The sequence below is a fragment of the Mixophyes fleayi genome, chromosome 6, assembly GCF_038048845.1.
Source record: "Mixophyes fleayi isolate aMixFle1 chromosome 6, aMixFle1.hap1, whole genome shotgun sequence".
Lineage (NCBI taxonomy): Eukaryota > Metazoa > Chordata > Amphibia > Anura > Limnodynastidae > Mixophyes > Mixophyes fleayi.
In genome coordinates this window covers 193736222-193758196 of record NC_134407.1, presented here as the reverse complement: position 1 = coordinate 193758196, position 21975 = coordinate 193736222, and the positions used below count along the sequence as shown (strand labels likewise).

Here is a 21975-nt window from a genome sequence, read left to right as displayed (position 1 = left end):
AAACAGATGCATGTTAATGAACTGTACAAGTAACGTGCCCCTCTCTCTTTCTCTTTCAGTCCATCAGTGCAGCTGTTGCATTCTTCTATAGTAACTACCTTCTCCTGCAGTGGCAGCTGTTAATCATGGTGGGATTCGGACTATTTGGTACCATCTCCTTTTTCTTTGTGGAATGGAGAGCGGTCAGTTTGGGTCCACAAGAGACTCGCTACGGCAGCATTTGATTTTTTTTACTCCTGTTCCTCAGCTGGTAGCTCGCAGGGCATCAGCATTTGTCTGGCAATAGAGAGGTTAACTAAGGAACAACAAGATCTGCGCTGGTCGCAGGGCATTCCCCAGATCCCATCTCTGTGTGTTGACTTTCAAATTCAGGACAACTTTGCTGTGACCATTAATGCACTTTGTCCCAAGTGACTTTTGGGAGTCAAAAAAAAAAGATGGCAATGGTTGATAGACACTGCTGGTGCCATAGCTGCTAAACTCCTTGGGCTGCTGTCCTACTTGCTGATTACTGTAGCATGCCAAGTAGGAGAGGGGTAATTACAATCCCCTGATTGCTGAATACGGTGAACTTCAGATGTAACACTCCCAACCTTTTAATAATTTGACATTTGTAACATGTGTCTTTCTTTAAGAAAATATACTTCCTTTCTGACAGTTTTTAAAAAGGGTTACATGTTACCAGGGTGGATGGGGCCTATACAGTCCCTCGGCTCTCTAGCAGAAGTCACCAGTTAAGTTTATAAAAGAAAAACAGTCGCTGTTCACTCAGAATTCGATCTGATTTCCTATTTGTGCCAAATTAACTGTCACACGTATACACTCCTTGTATTAACTGAATTCCTGTTACCTATTATTTCATTTTTAACCAGCGTTTTTAGACACCGTTCCCACTTACTCCTTAAATTTGTGTGCACTCAGGTCTGGCAAAATTGCTGCTTGGGGATTTTTTGAATTTCTATTTTTAATTCATGATTTGAATTGGTGTTCCCTACAGCTGAGCTATGTACGACTCTAGGATATGAGACGGTCACCTTAGCCGGGTGCATTAGCCTCTTGGATTATAACATTGTAGGCTGCTGTTTTTTCCTGTTTTTGAAGAGCTCTGGGAGAGCCCCTGTAGGTTCCACAAACCAACGGATAAACATTTAGCGCTCATTCATCTGCCATGTCACACTGCGTCTCCTTGCTGAAGGTGGTGCTTTATGGAAACTGTACCAGAGACAGAACTATTTATCTGCTATCTGTGCCACAGGCAAACTAGAGAAAGCTGCTCATCACCTGAGGAGAAAAATCCAGATGTCGCATATATTGATGTTATAAAGACCCAGTGTCTCTGGGATAGGACTGTGAAAAGTTTAAACTTGATTAACTTTTTCATCCTTAGCGAAATGTTGAAGGCATCCACAGGTAAATGAAGTATTCTCTTAGAGGGAAGTCAGTCTTATAACATATTATTTAGCCTGGTATGTGTAGTGAAAGTTAAGTTAAAATTGTTTTGGTTTGTTTTGTTTTTTTTATCATGTTCCAACTTAAGTAAACAGTTTGGATGGAAAAAAAAATCTCAATTCACTTTCATTCAAAACCTTTGTTTTACTAGATTTTCAAGATCTCACTATAGGGGGTTGGGTCTATTATGAAGTCATTTGTTCCGATGTAAAGTAACTTTAGCTGTCATTTTGAGAATTGTCACCAATGTGGAACTAAAAACTCCACCATCCAATGACTACCGGTTAAGTCATGTGACTGGCATCAATAATTGGTATGTCTCTGTTCGTTAGGAGAATTAGTCCGATCTGCTCTGACTCTTGGCCGATGAGATGTGAGCATTGTCATCATCATAATCATCATTTATTTATATAGCGCCAGGAAATTCCGTAGCGCTTTACAATTGTCCATGTAAGAGTTGCTTTGTCCATGGAATGGTCAGACAGAGGAGACCGCGTGTCACATTTAAGTAGTATCCAAGGTGTGACTTCCTGGTACACATCAACTTCCAGCCTTTCACACTTTTATACGCGGCGGACAAATGGTAGCGCAGTGAAAATATGTTGGTGATGTTTTACCTGAATATAATCTAAAAAATTTAAATAAGCCTCTTTTTATAATTGGGATATAATTTCATTTATCTGTGGTTCATCTAGGAGTGCTTATTAAGTTTCATGTCTAATCTATAATATAACCATAGCATAAATCAACAAGGTTTTTCATAAATCTACAAGAAATACCATGAAACCAGAAAGCTTAATTCAAGTTTATATGGTGATGAAAACCTAAATGTTGTTCAAACCTGCAGATATGTCTCTTGCGCTACTAAAGATAGTGTGTAACGGAACGGCAGAATATAAATGTTTAACCATGGATTCCCTTTGAAGTTTAATTTTTGTATTTTTTTTTTTTCTTTTTATGTACCATGAAGTGAGATTATCAGGGAGGCTGGAGGTAGTGCAGAAGAAAAGCTGGAGGGTGGTATTAGATAAAATGTATTTCTATAGTTACCCAGGAAGTTGGATGTCTGTTTGTTTTTTTTGGGTTTTTTGGTGTTTTTTTGTTTTGTTTTTTTTGTTTTTTTTCTCCTTTTTAGGGTGTCTCCCTCCCCATCTATGTGCTGTATATACCACGGGAAAAAAAGTCTGCCAAGACTTTATCTAGTTGGATATCCAAATATAGTAAAGCAAAGTATAATTTTACATACTGTAACATGTCCTATAAGAGAAAAAAATCAAATTAGACACTTCAAATACTCACAAAACTGTACAATCTAGGATGCAACATTTGATGATCAATTTTTGATCTATAGCAAAATGCAAAAAACAGACAAAGGGATCAAGTATAATTTTTCCACCACACACACAATAGGGCCCATTTTTGTCAAACGCCAATAAACAAGTATGTTTCTAGACGTATAAATGTGTCTATTATTATGACTTAATCATATCATGTATGGTGCTGCAATAGTCACAGATAATATTAAATAACAATGTGTGTGTGTGAGCTGAAGATAAGAGTGTGATTATGGGGCCATATAGTTTCCTATACACACAACCGATGTCAGTAATTGTCAGTATTCCATCTAAGAACACTGCAGCTGTTCCCTTGCAGTTTGAATGGAATGTCTGACAACAGAGAACAATACTTTACACTCCAGTTTGCACAACAAATGTGTTAGGATTTGACACATCTCGAGTTTTGTCAATGTACCAGAACTTTTTACATATAGATTTGTCAATGTTGTTGGCAGCGATTTGTATAAGGTTATTTTTACTGCTTGGTCTACTGAATAAAAATGCAATCACAACAGGTGTTCTCGCAGAATAAGAGTGACATTTTCTTGAAGCAGCAGATGTGATTAGTAGGGGTCAAGTGAATCCTTTTCCCTGACGTGCCATGGGTGCGAGTTCTCCAGCTCTGGTTTTCCCTTGCAGGTTGGAGACTGCAGTCTTGTTGATTTATGAGAGTTTAAAAGGCTTCACGATTAGAATTAGAAGCGTGAAGAGAAAAAGATATCTCTCTTGGGTTGGAGATCAGAGTCTGAGTACAGTGCTAGAAGTGATACTAAGGACGTCTTAATGGTTCCCCTGCTCCAGGGTATACATGCGAGAGGTGGCGTGTGGGCGGCATAGGTTGATTAAGTGGTGGAATGGTGCCGCAAAAGAATGAATGTAGCTATTGCCCATTTGTGTAATCAGTAATGAAAAGCTCTTATTTCACACACTGACCACTGAAAATGGACCTCATAGACCTAATGAGCTGGAAAGTTTTGGTTTCCAAAAGTAAACAAAGTATTTTACAAGATTTTTTTTAACTACACACAATTGCCTTAATTACAGATCAATATGTTAAACACTCATGATGCCCGAAACCATTTAAATGCCCCTCAAAGTTTTTGTTTGTAGGTGTCAGGAGATTCCTAAGACCACAAAGCAAACACTATAAAAATTGGTGACATCATTTACATAGATTATGGTTTTACAAATCGGCCTGCTTATCACTTTATGGGACATCACTGCACATTCCTATGGACAGCGCCCTCTGGGCTAACGGGTAAAGGAATTCAATTGACCTTTGTACCATTAACTGACCTGCAAGCATGTTGTACTGAGGTCATCAATACATCAGGCAATGTTTCTATGCTGATGGCAATTGTGTTTTAAAGAAGACTTTGTTCTTATGATGTCTGCTAAAATATCTTCATCCATTTTCACAAAACAATATGTTCTCATAGGTTCATGTTGTGTTTTCATGTGACAGGGACAAAATGGGGTGCCTGAATTGTGAGTGAAAAGCGGTCTCACGGACCGCTGTCACTCCTGGAGCCTCCCCGTTAACCGGCGCTGCCACTGCAGGCATAGAGCGCCGGTTATCGGAGATTTCAAATGACGGTGGCCATTTTCGATCCGCGGAGGAGCGAGGAGAACTACAGGGAGCCATACCAGGATCCCCCCCTCATACATAGGAGGGGGCATCGGGTACTAACCGCTGCGGAGACCTCAACTCTTGAGGTCTCCACCACTCTGCCACATACCTATTTTTATTTTTTATATGGGCAGAGAAACAGCTGCGGAGACAGCATTATCAGAAGGGGGGGAGCTAAGACATAGAGCTCCCCCGCCTTCCCGAGAGAGATAGTTTAACCCGGTCTTCTGGCACCAAGGAGAAGCCCAGGAAGAGAGAACAGATCTGAGGGAGCAGGCACCAGGACACTGCTGTTGGACTTCTCCCCTGTTTGGCCTATGGCCTAAGTATCTGATTTATTTAAATACATACTCTGTATTGCTGTGTATAAAGGGGCTAGTAGGGGTTATATTGTAGTTCTCCTACTTGCCTAAGTATTATTATAATTACAAGTACAACGATGACAAGATTAGTTGATTACTTGTTTCTTCACACTATTCTCTCTACTCTCTCCCCCTCTCTCTCTCCCCTTCTTAACAATTTAAGTCTGTGTGGTTGGTGTGCCTTCCTTTATAAAAAAAAAAATGACAGATAAGGGAAAGGGCCCTATGGGAAAATATTTTACATGTTCAAAATGTAACATAAAATTACCTTGTGGGCAGAAGGACCTGTTGGCACTCTGCTCTGTCTGCGAAGCAGGGGTCCCCCATGCGCAAACTCAGCATATAATACTAGTACACCCTTGGGCCTCCCTGCTACCACAGGTTCTAGTGTAACGTCTATACCAGGACCCTCCTCATTAAATACGGACCAAGCCCCTGTTCCCACAGAACCGGCATGGTCCGCAGCTTTTATAAAGGGTTTGGATAAGCTGAACCAGTTACTTGAATCCCCAAACATCCCGCCTGCTAAAAGAAAGCGTCCTAGATCTGATAATACCCTTATGGTCCTTTCAGACTCTGAGGGGTTTTCAGAGGAGGAGGGGGAAATTAATTCTGATCCTGACCAGGCTCAACCTTTGGGACAGGAAGAAAACTCTAAAAGCCAATTTATTAATGATTTGGTTTTAGCGGTGAGACAAGCGTTGGACCTCCCAGAACCGCAGGATCCTACTCCCAGGGACAGAAGTCTCTTTAAGAAGGCCAAAAGAAAAGCTTCCCGGTTTCCCCCTTCGGTAGAACTCAGAGATATTGCAGAGGGAGCCTGGAAACAGCTTGATAAAAGGTTCTCTGTTCCCAAAAGATTCTCCTCCCTATATCCATTGCAGGAGGAAGACGTGGCTTGCTGGAAGAGTATCCCTAAGGTGGATATTCCAGTAGCCCGTTTGGCCAAACACATTTTACTACCAGTCCTAGGTTCAGCAACTCTGCAAGATGCCAATGATCGCAGAGTAGAATCCCAGCTGAAATCTATATTTGTGGCTGCGGGTTCTTCCTTTTAGACCCACATTTGCTTCAGCTTGGGTTGCTAGAGCCATGGAAGCATGGGCAGACCAACTGGCAGAGGCCTTATAGGACTCTGATTTACTTCCCCTGGCCTTGCATTTGAAAGAGTCATAACGGTACCTTTATGAGGCGGCCCAGAACACAGCGTCTATGTCCTCCTCTATTCAGGCTGCATCTATTTCAGCAAGAAGAACTTTATGGCTGACATCCTGGGAAGGAGATGCGGAATCAAAAAAGTCCGTTGAAACCATTCCCTTTTCAGCAGCAGGTTTATTCGGCCCGGAACTAGATACTATGATTTCCCAGGCAACAGTGGGCAAAAGCACTTCTTTGCCGGTATTTTCAAGTAGGGGCCGGACTTCTCGTGTCGGTTCCTTTCGTCAGCCCTTTAGGGGGACCTGCTTGCCTAGAGGACAGTCCTTTAGAGGTACACAACCTAATGCTCGAGGCTCCTCTGTCAGGGGCAGATCCTCGTTTGCAGCTAGACGCCAGGCCTCCAAGACCCAGGAGAAGCCTGCGTCCTGACGACCACTCTACTCTGCCGGAGGTAGCGCCAGTGGGGGGACGTCTGTCTCTGTTTCGGGAACAATGGGCAGCGTCTTCCCAAGACCCTTGGATTCGTGGCATTATATTAAGGGGGTACATGATAGACCTGCTGGGCCCTGTACCACAACGTTTCTTTGTAACCCCTCTACCCCGAGATCCAATAAGAAGACAGGCAATACAGGCCTGTGTCGCCTCTCTTCTTTCGCAAAGAGTCATCTGCAAGGTCCCAGACACCCAGAAGGGACAGGGGTTTTATTCAAATCTGTTTCTGGTCAAGAAGCCGGACGGGTCCTTTCGGCCCATTTTAAACCTAAAGAGCCTCAATGTGCACTTACGAGTGGACAGATTTCGGATGGAATCCCTGAGGTCGGTAATAAACGGCTTGGTGAAGGATCCGTTTATGGCCTCCATAGACATAAAGGACGCATACCTCCACGTTCCCATTTGGAGCGACCATCAGTCTCTCCTAAGTTTCACAGTGGGGTCCTCCCACTATCCGTTTCGGGCCTTTTCTCTTCGGCCTCTCCACAGCTCCGAGGGTCTTCACGAAGATCATGTCTGTGATGGCGGCGTGTCTTCACTTAAAGGGAGTTCAGGTCGTGCCTTATTTGGACGACCTGCTCATCAAATCCTCCTCAGAGATTTGCTTACGTCAGCACTTATCCCTCACCTTGGCAGTTCTCGAGAGCCATGGATGGCTGATAAACTTAAAGAAATCCCAAATGGTTCCGTGTCAACGCATGGTCTTCCTGGGGCTTATCATGGATACCAGTCGGCAGAAAGTGTTCCTGCCTACGGAGAAAATCCGTTCAATCCAGACTATAGCAACTCAGGTCTTGTCCTCTCCCAATTCCTCAATTCATTTGTGCATGCGGCTGCTTGGGAAGATGGTGGCCTCCTTCGAGACGATCCCCTTCGGCCGGGCTCATTCTCGATGCTTCCAGTGGGATCTGTTACAGAAATGGTCAGAATCCCACATACACTTGGATCTCCAGAAGATTTCGCTGTCTCCGGGGGCGATAGAGTTGCTCCAGTGGTGGCTGAATCAGTATCGCCTGTCGGTGGGCAGGTCCTTTGCTCCATGGTCATGGATCATAGCCACGACAGAGGCCAGCCTGAAGGGTTGGGGGGCGGTAATCCTGCACCTCCGGCTCCAGGGACTTGGGGCTGATTCCTGAACCGACCAATCAATAAATGTGCTGGAGTTGAAGGCTATTCTTTTAGCCCTCCGGGGGGCCCAGTCTCTCCTCCAGGGCCACCCTGTCAGAATTCAGTCCACGGCTGTGGCATATGTCAACAGGCAGGGAGGAACCAGGAGTGCAGCTGCAATGAAAATTGCAGCTCAAATTTTGGTTTGTGCAGAACAATATGTTCCAGCAATATCGGCAGTATTCATTCCAGGAATAAAGAATTGGGAGGCCGACTACCTAAGTCAAAATCAGATGATGCCGGGGGAGTGGTCACTCCATCCGAAAGTTTTTCAGTCTCTGGTTCAGAGGTGGGGTCTTCTGGATATAGATCTCATGGCCTCCAGACACAACAGAAAGGTTCACAGGTTTTGCGCAAGGGCAAGAGACCTCTTAGCGGTGGCAGTGGACGTAATGATGATGTCATGGGAGTTCAGGTTGGGATAATTCTAATAGCTCCCTCATGGCCGCGCCGAGTCTGGTAAGTGGACATAATCTCTATGGCGGAAGGACAAGGATTTCGTCTTCCGTCACGAGACAACCTTCTTCTGTAGGGTCCCTTCCGTCACCAGAATTTACCTCAGCTCAGTTTAACGGCATGGCTGTTGAAGCCAGCCTCTGGAGAGCTAGGGTTTTTCCCCCAGTGTAGTGAACACTATGATGCGAGCCAGAAAGCCAGTTTCAGCTCGCATCTATCACCGGATTTGGCGAGCCTATATCAGATGGTGCGAAAATAGGACATGTTACACGTCCTCCTTTCGTCTCCCTCGCTTATTGGCTTTCCTTCAGGATGGCCTGGAAGCAGGACTTCGGTTAGGTTCCCTAAAAGTTTAGGTATCGGCACTTTCAGTCTTTTTTCACCTGAAATTAGCGGATTTGCCAGATATTAGGACTATCCTTCAGGGAGTCTTGCATATTCAGCCTCCCTATGTTCTGCCTACAGCACCATGGGATCTTAACCTGGTACTGGATATGCTTAAAGGGCCTCCCTTTGAGCCATTACTTGTGGCAGATTTGAAGTGGTTGACCTGGAAGGTCCTCTTTCTTTTGGCTATTGCATCTGCACGTAGGGTTTCGGAATTAGGAGCTCTGTCTTGCCGGGAACCATATCTGATTTTCCACGAGGACAGAGCAGTGTTAAGAACCTTCCCTTCCTTCGTTCCAAAAGTAGTTTCGGCTTTCCATCTGAACCAGGAAATTGTAGTTCCGGACTTTTCATCTACTTCCCATTCGGATCAACAGTCTATGGAAAAGTTAGATGTTGTTAGGGCTCTCCGCATTTATGTCAAAAGAACTTCTCAGATTAGACGTACTGATTCTCTGTTTGTTCTTTATGATGCTAATAAGAGAGGCTGGCCAGCCTCAAAACAGTCCATTGCAAGATGGATTACGGCAACCATTAAGCAAGCTTACATAAAGGCTAACCGTCCGGTGCCAGAGAGGCTTACGGCCCATTCCACCAGATTGGTAGGGGGCGTCGTGGGCAGCGAGAAATGGGGCTTCTGCAGACCAGCTTTGCAGGGCAGCCACCTGGTCCTCTGTCCACACCTTTACAAAATTTTACCAGTTTAATATATTTGCATCCGCAGATGCAAATTTCGCTCGTAGTGCTTTACGAGCGGGGCTTTCAGAGTAGTCCCACCCTTAGGGGGCTGCTTTAGAACGTCCCCATGGTAAGCAGTGTAACCCCAGACTGGATGAAAGAGAAAAGAGGATTTATGTACTTACGTTAAATCCGTTTCTCCGATTCCGTCTGGGGGACACTGCGATCCCTCCCTTCTGCTTTTCTTCTGTGTGCTCTTGTTTGATTGGCCTTTTCTCCTTTGGGCTTTTTAATTAACTGAACAGGAAGAGGCAGGGAGATTGTAGAGGGGAGGGGTCTGTCAGCAATGCTAAACTTACCTAGCTAGGTGCCAACTCCCGAGCTCCCCTCCACAACCCATGGTAAGCAGTGTCCCCCAGATGGAATCAGAGAAACGGATTTAACGTAAGTACATAAATCGTCTTTTTTTCATCTCCGGTACAAGTCAACTCCGCACTTTGCATCAAGCACTATTGGGCATCTTTTCTTCTTTTTTTTTTTTTGCACATTTTTCTATTTTGCAAATTCACAATACCTGAATTAACAGCAGCAATCGCATGGATGACAGCTGCTTGAGTGTATATATCAGGGAGTGATTTTATATTGCCATTCTTATATGTTATGTATCACTTCAGAACATCTCCACTCCCATCTTTCTTTTATTATATGTGCATGTATAATGATATAATATAGAAATGCATAAGATATAGATCTATCTTATTTACATGCTTTTTGTGGACTATTGAGAAACTTAAGACTGAATAGAATCCCCAAGATATGGTGATCTTATTGCTTGAATTGATGAGTCCCAACCAGGGGATGGCTGTCCAGTCTGCTCATTACTAGTTATTGCCTTGTTTTGGTGTCCAGTGTGGGCAGGGGATGGAGAGTTGCTTGTCACAGATGCTCACATAGCTCCCTGTGGGCAGAAGATATCTGGGCAAAGCACTGGTGACGTCATCAGCATGGTCTACCACAGTCCATAAAGATGGCTGGCTGTAAAGAGAAGGCCCGTGACCACCTCTAGTGAACAAAGCTTGTAGAGAGTTGGCGGAGGAGAGGTGGATTAAAATGTGTGACAAAGGAAGAAAGGCAGCGTGCAGATCGTGGATGGCAGGCTTAATGTGTGACAAAGGGAAGATGGGCAACACAATGCGTTACATGAGGAAAGTTTGGGGGTGGGGGGGGGGGGTCATGGCAAGCACATTAAGAAGCTTTCTGTATTATATAGTGATCACCAGACTCTTCTCTGCACTGAACAGTGGCCAGGTCTGCACAGGCTGCACTAAATAGCAAAATGTTGTCCAATAGGGCCGCTGAAGTTTGTGGCTTAATGTGACATGAATCCTGTTACGCAGCATTAAATGGGCTAGTGAAGGGGTGAGCAATAGGAAAATGGCGCAGCAGAATAACCCTGGGGTGTGGTGCTGTGGAAATAAATGGACCCCCGGAAATGAAATGGGTTCCCTAAAGCCCATGATACGAATATATTATAAAAAAAAAAAAAATTAAAATATAAACTTTAATTAAAACTCCTCATTGCCATTGTTTACCATTTTATTATAAGAAAAAAAACTTTTCTTGTTCTGTACTAATCCAAAATAATCTCTTGCATCTTTTAATCTAAAGGGACCTTTTACATTTTCTAATCCAAAGAGAAATCCAAGACTGATTTTCTTTTGATACCAAAGAAAAGTAATTGTAATCCAGTGAGAAATGTTCTTAATTTTTAATCTAAGACCGATTTTTATGGAAAAATTTGTAATCCTAAGGAAAAAGTCCCAAATGAGTAAATTAAAGGGAAACCCAAGCCAGATATTTTGTACCACTGTAAAATAAAACCTAAACAACAAGAACTGCTCTAGAGCCATAGAATATGAGAAGAATCAATTGAGCAGGACTCGTCTTCGCCCTGCAGCCTATCAAAAGTAGTTTTCCAATGCTAGGTGCAATGTGTTTGGCTGGTGCTTTCATAACACATCAAAAGAGAAATCTCGGTGTGGGAGAAAGCAAACAATTGCCAGCGTTGTCCAGCTCCACTAATGTCTATAGTCCATTCATTTCATTGGAGTTTCTCAACATAGAGTACAATCAATAGGGAAAAATACAACACTGAAACTCTTATGTTAACTAGTAATGTACACAATGCTCTCCCATAAAGTTAAAAATTGACTTTTTCAAGTTTGGTGACAGAAATAGTTTTGAGGTTTTTTTTTTCCATTTTAAATGGTTAATAAGGAATACACAAGGAACATGAGTAAAAGGTGTAGTACAAGCATGGAGAATCAACAACAAGAAATGGTGCAAAGAAATTGTTATATTTTACGTAAGTGTGTGTATGTAGGGCAGCATGTGGCTCTGGAGTCATAAGCTTGATTCCCGACCAGAACCTTATCTTTGTGAAGTTTGTATTTTCTCCCTGTGATTGCATGGCTTTCCTGCGGTTGCTGCTGCACCCCCCCCCCCCCCTTCTCCCACACACTCCAGAGTCATCCTAGTAAGTTAATTGGCTGCTGGCAAAATTAGTCCTAGTCCGCGTGTGTGTTGGGGAATATATATATAAAAATATTCCCTGTACAGCACTATACAGTGGATGTGGTGGCGCTATATAAATAAATCATGAAGATACATTCACACTACTTTCCGTTCCCTGGGTGCACACATCTCCAGTCTTAAACAGCTAGGAGCTCACTCGATTATTTTAATTTTGTGTTTATTGAAAAGCACTCATTGAGTGACAGACCCTTTAATAAGATTCAAATCCATGAATGCCAAACAGATACCAACTCTCAAATCACAGTCATCTCTTTGTTTTATACTGAATGTATTTTCTATTGCTGTCTTAACGTAATTTAATTTTGTCTCTTTCTAGTAGTGCACAATTACATGACACGTTTCATTCTGTCATACACAGTGGTTAAAAATCACCATCTGGAAATAACGCGCCTTAATGTATTTTTCCACTGCTTCTATTTCAGTGGTGTCAGAAAGTGAAACTGGTGAAGAATATATATTCTGGTTGAATGCCTCTACATGGCCTGTTGTCTCTCTCTCTATAGCTAAAGAACATTACTTAGTTCTGCAATAATGCATTGCACTGCTCCACAGGGTCTTGCGGCTGGCTCTGGTAGCAAGCGAGTTAATCTACAGAATTGATTTTATACACCGCTCACTCATAGGCTATAGTTTTCATTATTCATGATGCAGGTGAACAACTTAAACATGTTTCCTTATTATATTACATCTACTTTAACTATTCTTCCAAGGTGAAAATGCTTTCTACAGTTATTTATGCACCTGGGACATAGTTTGCCTTTGTGATCATGATTCGTGTAAGCGTGTTGAGTGAAATTGTAGACAATTAATGTGTTAGAAAGTGTAGTTTTATCTATCTATCATGTGTCTCAACTTGTTCTTGTATGGTTTATTATGTTTCATTTGCCTTTCGCATGGACTTAACATTTTTTTTTTTTTACATCTGGTGTGGTGGAGCCTTACAAATAATCATGGTAGAGCTCACAGAGGCGTTCCAAAGTTTCTCTGCTCATTACCTCATGTGCCATGTGACTGTGGCTGCCATGGGAGTCACATGACACTGTGCATAATTATAAATCATTAATAGCAGCCTGAGGAAGCAAACTAAAGAAAACAATTTTTCATGGGATAGCTGCTTTAATAATGCTTTGAGTTTGCTCCAGTTTTTACATGTTAGACCATAGTTGTCGACTCTCGAGGAATGTGAGGGAGACTCCTGATATCCCTGTCTCCCAGTAGAGTCCATCAATCTCCCCAATTCTGCTTCAGTACATAAGTGGTTGACTCCGTCGTCTGTGGCATGATGACACGGTTCACAAATTGTGTCCTATTTCCATGCATTGAGAACTATGGAGGTGGTTATTTTCTTGAAGACCAAGATTTCATCAAAGACTGACAGCGAAGACAACATGATTTCTGTAATGGAGAAAGAATTGTAAAAGACACTTCAGTCTCTAGTGAATCAGCAGCTGCTTTTATTTAACGGAGGGCGAAGTTAGAGGAGCTCCCTCCCATTCACACTATTCACAATCCGGTTTGCTGTCAGTGAAAAAACTGGCTGACAATATTTTTTTCTTTTAATTGAGAAATAATATTCCTGTATTATAGTTTCTTGCGGCTATTTCACTTTTAACCTGTCTGGGAGGAGGGTATATCAGTGTTTGTGGCTTCAGTGCAGCACAAACAGAGTGGGGCAAACTCCTTTTATTTTAGGACTGGAGTGTGCAGGGAGAAGGGAATTTGAGCTAGAGGTGACCTGTAGGTATTAAATAAGTTCTGTCTCAAGGAAAGGTAAAATAGGGGAGGGATATTATGTTTTTATCAAGATAAATACTGACAAATTATAACACATTGGGACTGACATACTTGTTCTGTCATATGACATGTACCAGCAAGCAAATACAGTATTTATAGTAGTATTACATATTATTTTACCAGGAACAATTAAACGAGTCACCTCATTCTCAAGTGTTACAGGTGTGAGAGTAACCATGCCAAAATAAGGACTTATACTAATCGCTAGTGGTAAATTCCAAACATATACCAATATGGTTTTCAGTGCTACAGAATATTACATTGTATAAATCGTCCTTAATGATAGCGTTTCGTTCTTGTGAAAATGATTATGCATATAAATATTCAAAACAAATGCTGGACTCATGAATTATATGAATAGGCAAACCTAAAATAAGTTAATCTGTGTTTTAAACACCACCACTGAATACATGCAAATGTTTTATCCAAATCCCCTGACCATTCTTTGCTTTGCTTCAAATACTCCTAATTTTCAGAAAACCATCCATTGTAGATATATGCATATATCTGTACACAATGTCAGCACATGTGATGGGCCTGCAAGTAGTTAATAGCTTTCACCACTTAGACAGATTCTAAAATGCGGTATTCGTTCTCTGGGATCTGTGGTTTGTAAACCGCATATCAAAGAAATGGAATCCAAACTGACTGGTCTGAAACCAAAATGCAGATTTTTACAAATGGGGATTGGGCAGTGTATTAGGCTGTGATTTGCCAAGCTGCCCCAAGGAAATTCCACAGGGACTTCTTAGTGTGGCGTCCAAACCACAGAGGCCGAAGGGGGCATGCATGGCACCATTGTGTGTGTGCCAGTGTAAGTAAGATAGAGAGCCATCCAGGTGCAATAATATCACACCTGGCCGACTAATCATATGCCCACATCTGTGTGATGATGTCATAGCATTCGTGGGTGGTAAAGATGCTGGGAGGGCCAGTGGTCTCAATGAATGCAATAAACATTACCCTCTCTCCACTCCCCCTCTTCCTCACAATTATTTGGCCACAGGATATAATACTGAGGATAATTGAGAATATGGATGGAGAAAATAACTGATTTATATTATATATACATCCTTTAGGATGTAAGCTCTTATGAGCAGGGTCCTTCTCCCTCCTGTCTCTCTATCTTCTCTTCTGCTCCAACTCCATTATATTTGCTTTGCCTGGAGTCTCTGAAGTCTTGGTATTAGTCGTTTATTGTTCTGTACTGTTATTCCCTGTACTGTCCATTGTTTGTACTGTGTTCGGCGCTGCGGAAACCTTGTGGCGCCTTATAAATAAATAATAATATATATATATATATATATATATATATATATATATATATATATATATATATATATATGAAAACAGGGATACTCTGCACTCTCCAAACACATAATCAATGCTATATCAAGTACTGTTCTATATTAAAAACAGGGAATGTTAGTTCCACATATTGCAATATATGTTTAAGCTGACCAACTGACGCCAAAGTCTTCCCATTCTGGTCAGTCCTAACATGATCAAATGCTATGCTATTTTATCTGGGCTTAAGGCTTACCTGCACACAGCTTTTAAAGGCAAGTCTTTCCCTAGCACTAGCAGCCATGGGAGACCTGGGATTCACCTGACACAAGTTGGAATTAATTAATGTAAAGATATGTGTGTGTTTGTGTATATGTGTATATGTGTGTGTATATATATATATATATATATATATATATATATATATATATATATATATATATATATATATTCAACGGCACTATGGTTTTGAGATGACTGTGATGCATATACTTTAGAGCATATGGAGTTTGTGATATAGTCTGTGGAGTTTATCAGATATTCACAAATGGGTTTGCGTATGGAGCATGTGGTTTGCAATATATGGGCGTTTCTGAGATACGTATAGTTGCACATGGCACAGCGTACATACACTATATGGGCAAAAGTATTCGGGTGTTTGACCATTACACCAACAGGGTCTGTAATGACATTGTATTCAAATACATGTACTTTAATATGGAGTTGGTCCCACTTTTTGCAGTGATAACAGCTTCCACTCTTCTAAGAAGTCTTTCCACAAGATGTTGGAGTGTTTTTGTGGGAATTTGTGCCCATTCATTCTGTAGAGTATTTATGAGGTCAGATACTGATGTTTGACGAGTAGGCCTGGCTCGCAGTCTTCCTTCCAGTTCATCTCAAAGGTGTTCGATCAGGTTGAGGTCAGTGCTCTGTTCTGGCCAGTGAAGTTCTTCCCCACTGAAGTCATCGGAAAGTCTTTGTGCCCCAGTGCACAAAACAAGGACTAAAGTCATGTTGGAATAGAAAATGGACTTCCCCCAATTGTTGCCACAAAGTTAGAAGCACAGCATTGTCCAAAATGACTTGGTATGCTGAAGCATTAAGATTGCCCTTCACTGGAGATAAGGGGATTAGCCCAAACCCTGAAAAACAGCCTCCACCAAGCTTCACAGTTTGCATAATGCAGTCAGTCAGGCAGGTAATATTCTGGCGTCCGCCAAATGCAGACTCGCCCATTTGACTGCCTAACGGAGAAGGGTGGTTCGTCACTCCACAGAACATGTTTCCACTGCTCCACAGTCCAGTGTATGTGTGCTTTACACCCCTCCATCTGATGCTTGGCATTGGTCTTGGTGATGTGAGGCTTGCATGCAGCTGCTCGGCCATAGAAACACATTCCATTAAGCTCTCACCGCACAGTTTTTGTGCTTACATTAATGTCAGTGGAAGTTCGGAACGCTTCAGCTATGGAATCAGCAGAGCGTTAGCGACTTTTAAGCACCATGCGCCTTGGCAGATGTTGACCCCGCTCTGTGATTTTACGTGGGTTTCCGCTTCGTGGCTGAGATGCTGTTGTTTCTAAATGCTCCCACTTTCTAATAATATCACAGATGACCGTGGAATGTACAGCAGGGATGAAATTTCACGAACAGTCTTACAGCAAAGGTGGCATCCTATCACAGTACCACGCTTGAAGTCACTGAGCTCTCCAGAACGACCCATTTTGTATCACAAATGTTTGCAAATGGAGACTGCATGGCTAGGTGCTTGATTTTATACACCTCTAGCAATGGGTCTGATTGAAACCACTCAATTCAATAATTAACAGGTGTGGCCAAATACTCTGTCCATATAGTATACATCTATATGGAAGCATATGGGCAAACTACTAGTACTGGTACAAAATGAGAGTTGCAGTTCATGCTGTGCATAAGTATGTGAGCTGTAGATTGTACTGAGCCTAAGAATGGGAGTTGTAGTACTGTGCAGAATAGGAGTTGTATAGGGAATTGGAATTAAATCATAGATATGCATGCAAACACGCATACAGTATATGAGGCAAATATTTTGTAATAAAGGAAACTTGATAATGTATTGTACCATCAATACTCTTAAATTATGCTCTAAATCTATATGCAATCTTTCCTGATGTAAGTACCATTGTCACTGTGGTGTGTTATACGTATATAAGCATATGTGGTTATCTATTTGTATCGTAAGAATTCATAGCAGAATCTGTTTGTAAGTGGCTGGATGGAAGTTATACTTCCTTTTGTATACGTAAGTCCCACGTCCAGGATATCTGCTATAGTGTGTGTGTGTCTGACAAACAGAGCTAATACATGGCAGAAAAGGAACTGTATTTTGCAGAACTGCCTTTGTGAGTGGTTAATGTGGTTAATTAATGGGATTAGTTATTAAATAGCCATAATATATTTGACTAGCTATTGGCCAATCTTTTACACCACATATACTATCATTATTAGAAATTGTTAGGAATGTATTTGCGTTTGTGTAAAGCATACTTTTAAACAATGGGAATGCGATCTGCATTATATAGTGATCACAGCTATTTTCTTGCTCCTATTATAGGTATATGATTATATTATACAGTGTATCATAACCTAATGTGACAAGAGTTTGGCTCTGCTCTGCCACATTTGAAGTGTGTCTACAGTGCTATTAGTAGTATCTGGTTCAACAGATCATGGAATATCTACGGTGAGGTGACCCTGGGTCATATTCTCAGAAATCCTTTTTAATAGACCATTTTAGCACTGAAGCAGAAAAAGATAAACGTTTCACTTTTAAGATTAGTCAGTTGATTAACTCTTAAAATGACTGAATCGCAACTAAGGTTCATCTTTAAATATATTTCATTAGATTTTTGGTTATTAAATAAAAGCCAAAAAACACAAGCCATGTACCTGTGTATATACTTTGTTTAGCAGCAAATGAGAAACTCCTCCTGGAAAAATGACTTGATTGCACCCTGGATTTCTCAACATTTTCACTTGTTCTGTTGAAGCTGCATCAGACTCTGTTCAGTTATTGTTGATTTGCAAGGCAGAACAGTACTCTGCAGTGCAGGACAGTGGGGAAAACGGGGACATACAAGGTAGATAAAATAAATGCAGACATTGAGAACAAAGGTTCCTGCTTATGACAGAGCTTACATTCTAATAGAATAGGGCACAGCTGAAACAAGAGGAGGGAGCAGGGCTGCCAAGAGGAATTCAGGGCCCCGGTACAACAAATTCATGGGGCCCCCCTTATCGTTGAGTATGCTAAAAAAAGAAAAAATCGAAGGTGTGGTCATGCATTTGGGGGCGTGGCAAATGCGCCATTGGGGCGTGGCTAACACATCAAAATCACTAGGCTCTCAATTCGCCCGAGCGTCACATATGTCCAAGCACTCCTGACTTTCAGGACATCTAGCACCACAGTGTAGTATAGAAAAAAATGCAGTGTGTACACAAAGAGTTCAGTCTTTGCCTGCACCTTACATTGCCTGCACCTTACATTGACATCGTCCCTACTAGAATCACAAAATTTCACATACTGTCCTGCTCTCTCCTACCTGTTCTTCTCACTTTCACCACCTGTGGCTGCATGTTTCTTTAGTTGTGGCTTGTCTGGATCCTGGAATGTTGGGGGCCTTATTTGGAAAAAAATAGCTACATTTAGATAATTCCAAACAACCCTGGCGTTAAATCAATACCATCCACGATTAATAATTAGGCCTTCCTCCAGCTCCAATATTACAATAATGTGCCCGTTCATCATCGCCATGCCTTATGATAACACTGCGCCCTCCATGCTGCTTTTGCCCCCTTCACCTGGCTTCCCTTCATCACACTATACTATGCTGCTCCCCCCCCCCTTTTTTAACCCCACTGTGCCATGCCTCCCCCCCTTTTTAACCCCACTGTGCCATGATGCCCACCATTTTTTAACCCCACTGTGCCATGCTGACCCCTGTTTTTTAACCCCACTGTGCCACGCTGCCCCTTTTTTTTAAACCCTCTGTGCTCATTTTTTAACCCCTCTGTCATGCTACCCGCCGTTTTTATCCCCTCTGTGCCCCCCTCGTTTTTTAACCCCTGTCATGCTACCCCCCCCCGTTTTTTAACCCCTCTGTCATGCTGCCCCCCCCCCATTTTTTTAACCCCTCTGTGCCCCCTTGTTTTTAACCCCTCTGTCATGCTGCCCCCCCCCACCCGGTTTTTAACCCCTCTGTGCCCCCCTCATTTTTTAACCCCTCTGTCATGCTGCCCCCCCCCCGTTTTTTAACCCCTCTGTGCCCCCCCTCGTTTTCCTCCCTTCACTTACCTTTTCTTCTCTCTTCTTTCTTGGTCTTCTCTGCTGCTCTGTGCTCCATTGCTCCAGACTGACTGAATGCTGGGCGTGATATGATGACGTCACACCAGGCATTCAGACAGTCTGAATGGAGCACAGAGCAGCAGAGAGGAGGCACGCCGGCGCCGCGATCACGTGAGTATGTTTTGTTTTTGTCTTTTAACTACCCTGCTCCCCCCACCAACGACTGAGCCCCCCCCCCTCGCCGCAAAAAAAAAAAAAGAAAGAAAAATTAATTTTGAAAAAAAACAAATCGGCAGCGCAAGGGCCCGGGCCGGGCCCCCTGACATGCCCGGGCCTGGGTTATTAGTACCGGTCCCCCCTCCCCTCTCGGCAGCCCTGGGAGCGAGTGTAGCTCAGAGTGGATAGGTGGGAGTAGTGTAAACTCTATGGCTGGGTACACTACACAAAATCTCTCCTGTTGCGATATCCTTAACGATTTAAAAAAAATAAAGTCCCGATCAGCATGTTGATTCATGTGTACACACTAAACACATTGTACACGATTTACCTTCAGATCTGTGCTCTTCATCTGTCATGACCATCGGCTGAAAAGATTGTGACTCTGCACACTCCATCGAGCTCTATGGACACTGACGGTCGTGAGTGCGCACACACTGCAGGATTGGAACAACATTGCTCCATCTTGGATCGACATTTTTAGTCCGGTTTAAAAACCAAATGAAATTATACGATGTGCTTTGGAATGAGGATCGTTCATGGTTGCAGCGTAGACAATAATGCGATATTGGGCCAAACGGTCGTTTATCATATGATTGGCCCGATGATCAGCTGAAAACACTGTAGTGTGTACCCAGCCTAATACATAGATGGGTTTTCAGCGAATGTTTATCAATTGCAGGGTGTTGGAGAATCTTATCAGGTGTGTTCAGGGGCGGATCTAGAATTCTGTGATTTAGTCCCTGCCCCCTTTTTGACAGCTAAGCATGCCTGTGGCTGCACACAGTGTGCAGGTACATTCGGCAGAGACAGGCAGGGAGAGTATGCTGCTCAGCCGCTCTGATTGTATTTAAAACACAATCAGAGCAGCCAGATAGGACTCTCTGTCTGTCTCTGCTGAACAGACCTGCACACAGTGTGCAGCCACAGGCACCAAGCTTTTGCTGGGAGGGGGGGGGGGGGGTCAAATGCCCCACTGTGTCCGCCAGTGGGTCGGTCAGGGAATTAGATAGGCGGGTAGAGGAATATGTGAAGTCTTATAGGTGGGTGTTAGTGGTCATTATCTGTAAGGAGGCATGGCTCAGAGCAGATCTGGGAGGGAGAATATTTTGAGGTTTGAAATGTATGTTGGGATGGTGTTATTGAGGTCAGAATGAATGATTTGAAGTGGTATCTGGAGAATTTGTGGCGCCAGTATAGGGATTGCATGTAAAACAGCGGGAGAGGATGATCAATCTTACTGCAGCATTTAGGATAGAGTGAAGTGGGGACAGATGGTTTAGGGGAATGCCAGATAGCATTGCGTTGTTTATAGACACATTAGTGTACACTATCAGTGATTCCAATGATGCCACCAGAACATAAGAGGCCATATGTTCATCAGATGTTACTGCACGTTATAAATGCAGTATTTAAAAATGGTGCCCCAGCACTTTGCTCTCCGTGGTTCCTCCTATAACAACACCACTTTTTACATTTTCCAAGCATCAGAATTTACAATATTCTGTTGACTGACGAGTGTGCTGCCAATTATTTTAAGATTAAAGAAGAAACAAAAAGCTGCTTCTCTCAAGTGCTTGCTGTGACACACAGCGATCTCTCAGTCTGGAGTATTTCAGATGAGCAATCGCAATAATAATCTTAGATATTCAAGGAAACCCATAGATCAGCAAGGCTATAATATCTTCTAAAAGTAATAACAGGGCAAACTCCTTATCTGCAGTAAATTAGTACAGTGTGTGCTTGTGTCTCATTTCTATCTGCCCTGTTACATTTATTTCATCCCAATCTTTGATGTGGCTCGTGTCATCTACGTTTTTTCCTCATTACTCCGACTACCCTGCTGCCTTCTTATATTCATAAGGCCTTTTTCTCTGGGCACTTCATTCTTTCCCTCCTCCGTGTCACCAGCAGGAATCTCTAATGTTTTTCCTTACCCAGCGAAAGCTCTAGATGTTGTTGGCATACATCTGGCAGCTCCTGTTGACATTATCTTGTAGATTGCTTATTTTCCCTCCAGCAGGGAGCACTGTCATATAACCCAGCTCGTGTGTTAAACTTCAGGCTCTGTACATGGTCTCTTACACCATCTAAATGTCTTCAAGCCTGCCAGGCAGCTGACGGCTCATTGATGGCTCTGGGAAGGAGTTAAGGTTTTCTTTTCCTGGCGAGATGTGATAAATTGTCTCTGCTCCTGAAGAAATAGAGCATTTATAAGTATTTATGTATTATAACTCAATCAAAAGGGACCCGTCATCCATGTGTTGTCCTCACAGTTTCCAAATGACAGTGGCAGAATGTTTTCATATAACCTATCCCCAGAGAATACAGAACAGTCTGGTGACAGTGTTCTACACCAACATTCTATTGTCCACTAGAATGTTAACATGTTGTTTAGGGAGGGGGGGCTTAAATGCTGAATTATTCTTGAACTATGTCACAATCACTGGTATCTAGCATGTTTCAGCTTCAGTGCATCTTTATCTCTGCACATCAGCGGCTACCCATGTAGAAATGGCTAAATGCGGCTCTTATTGGCCGTTCTTGCCAATCATGATTAATATCTTCCCAGATATCTTTCCATACCATTGTTTTTCTCGGTTCATTAGGCAGGTGCTGCTGTTTTCGTTTAGCAAAACCCATT

The 21975-nt window shown here is 42.6% G+C and overlaps 1 protein-coding gene across 1 annotated transcript in view; it reads left to right on the top strand.

Moving 5' to 3' along the window:
* The window catches only part of MFSD11 (major facilitator superfamily domain containing 11), a 32103-nt gene extending 28783 nt beyond the window's left edge, over nucleotides 1-3320 (top strand). Inside the window, exon 14 of the mRNA XM_075177749.1 lies at nucleotides 60-3320. Coding sequence (XP_075033850.1) covers nucleotides 60-224 — 165 coding nt within the window. The 3' untranslated portion in view covers nucleotides 225-3320. The remainder of the gene's footprint in view (nucleotides 1-59) is intronic.
* Nucleotides 3321-21975: the final 18655 nt, after the last annotated feature.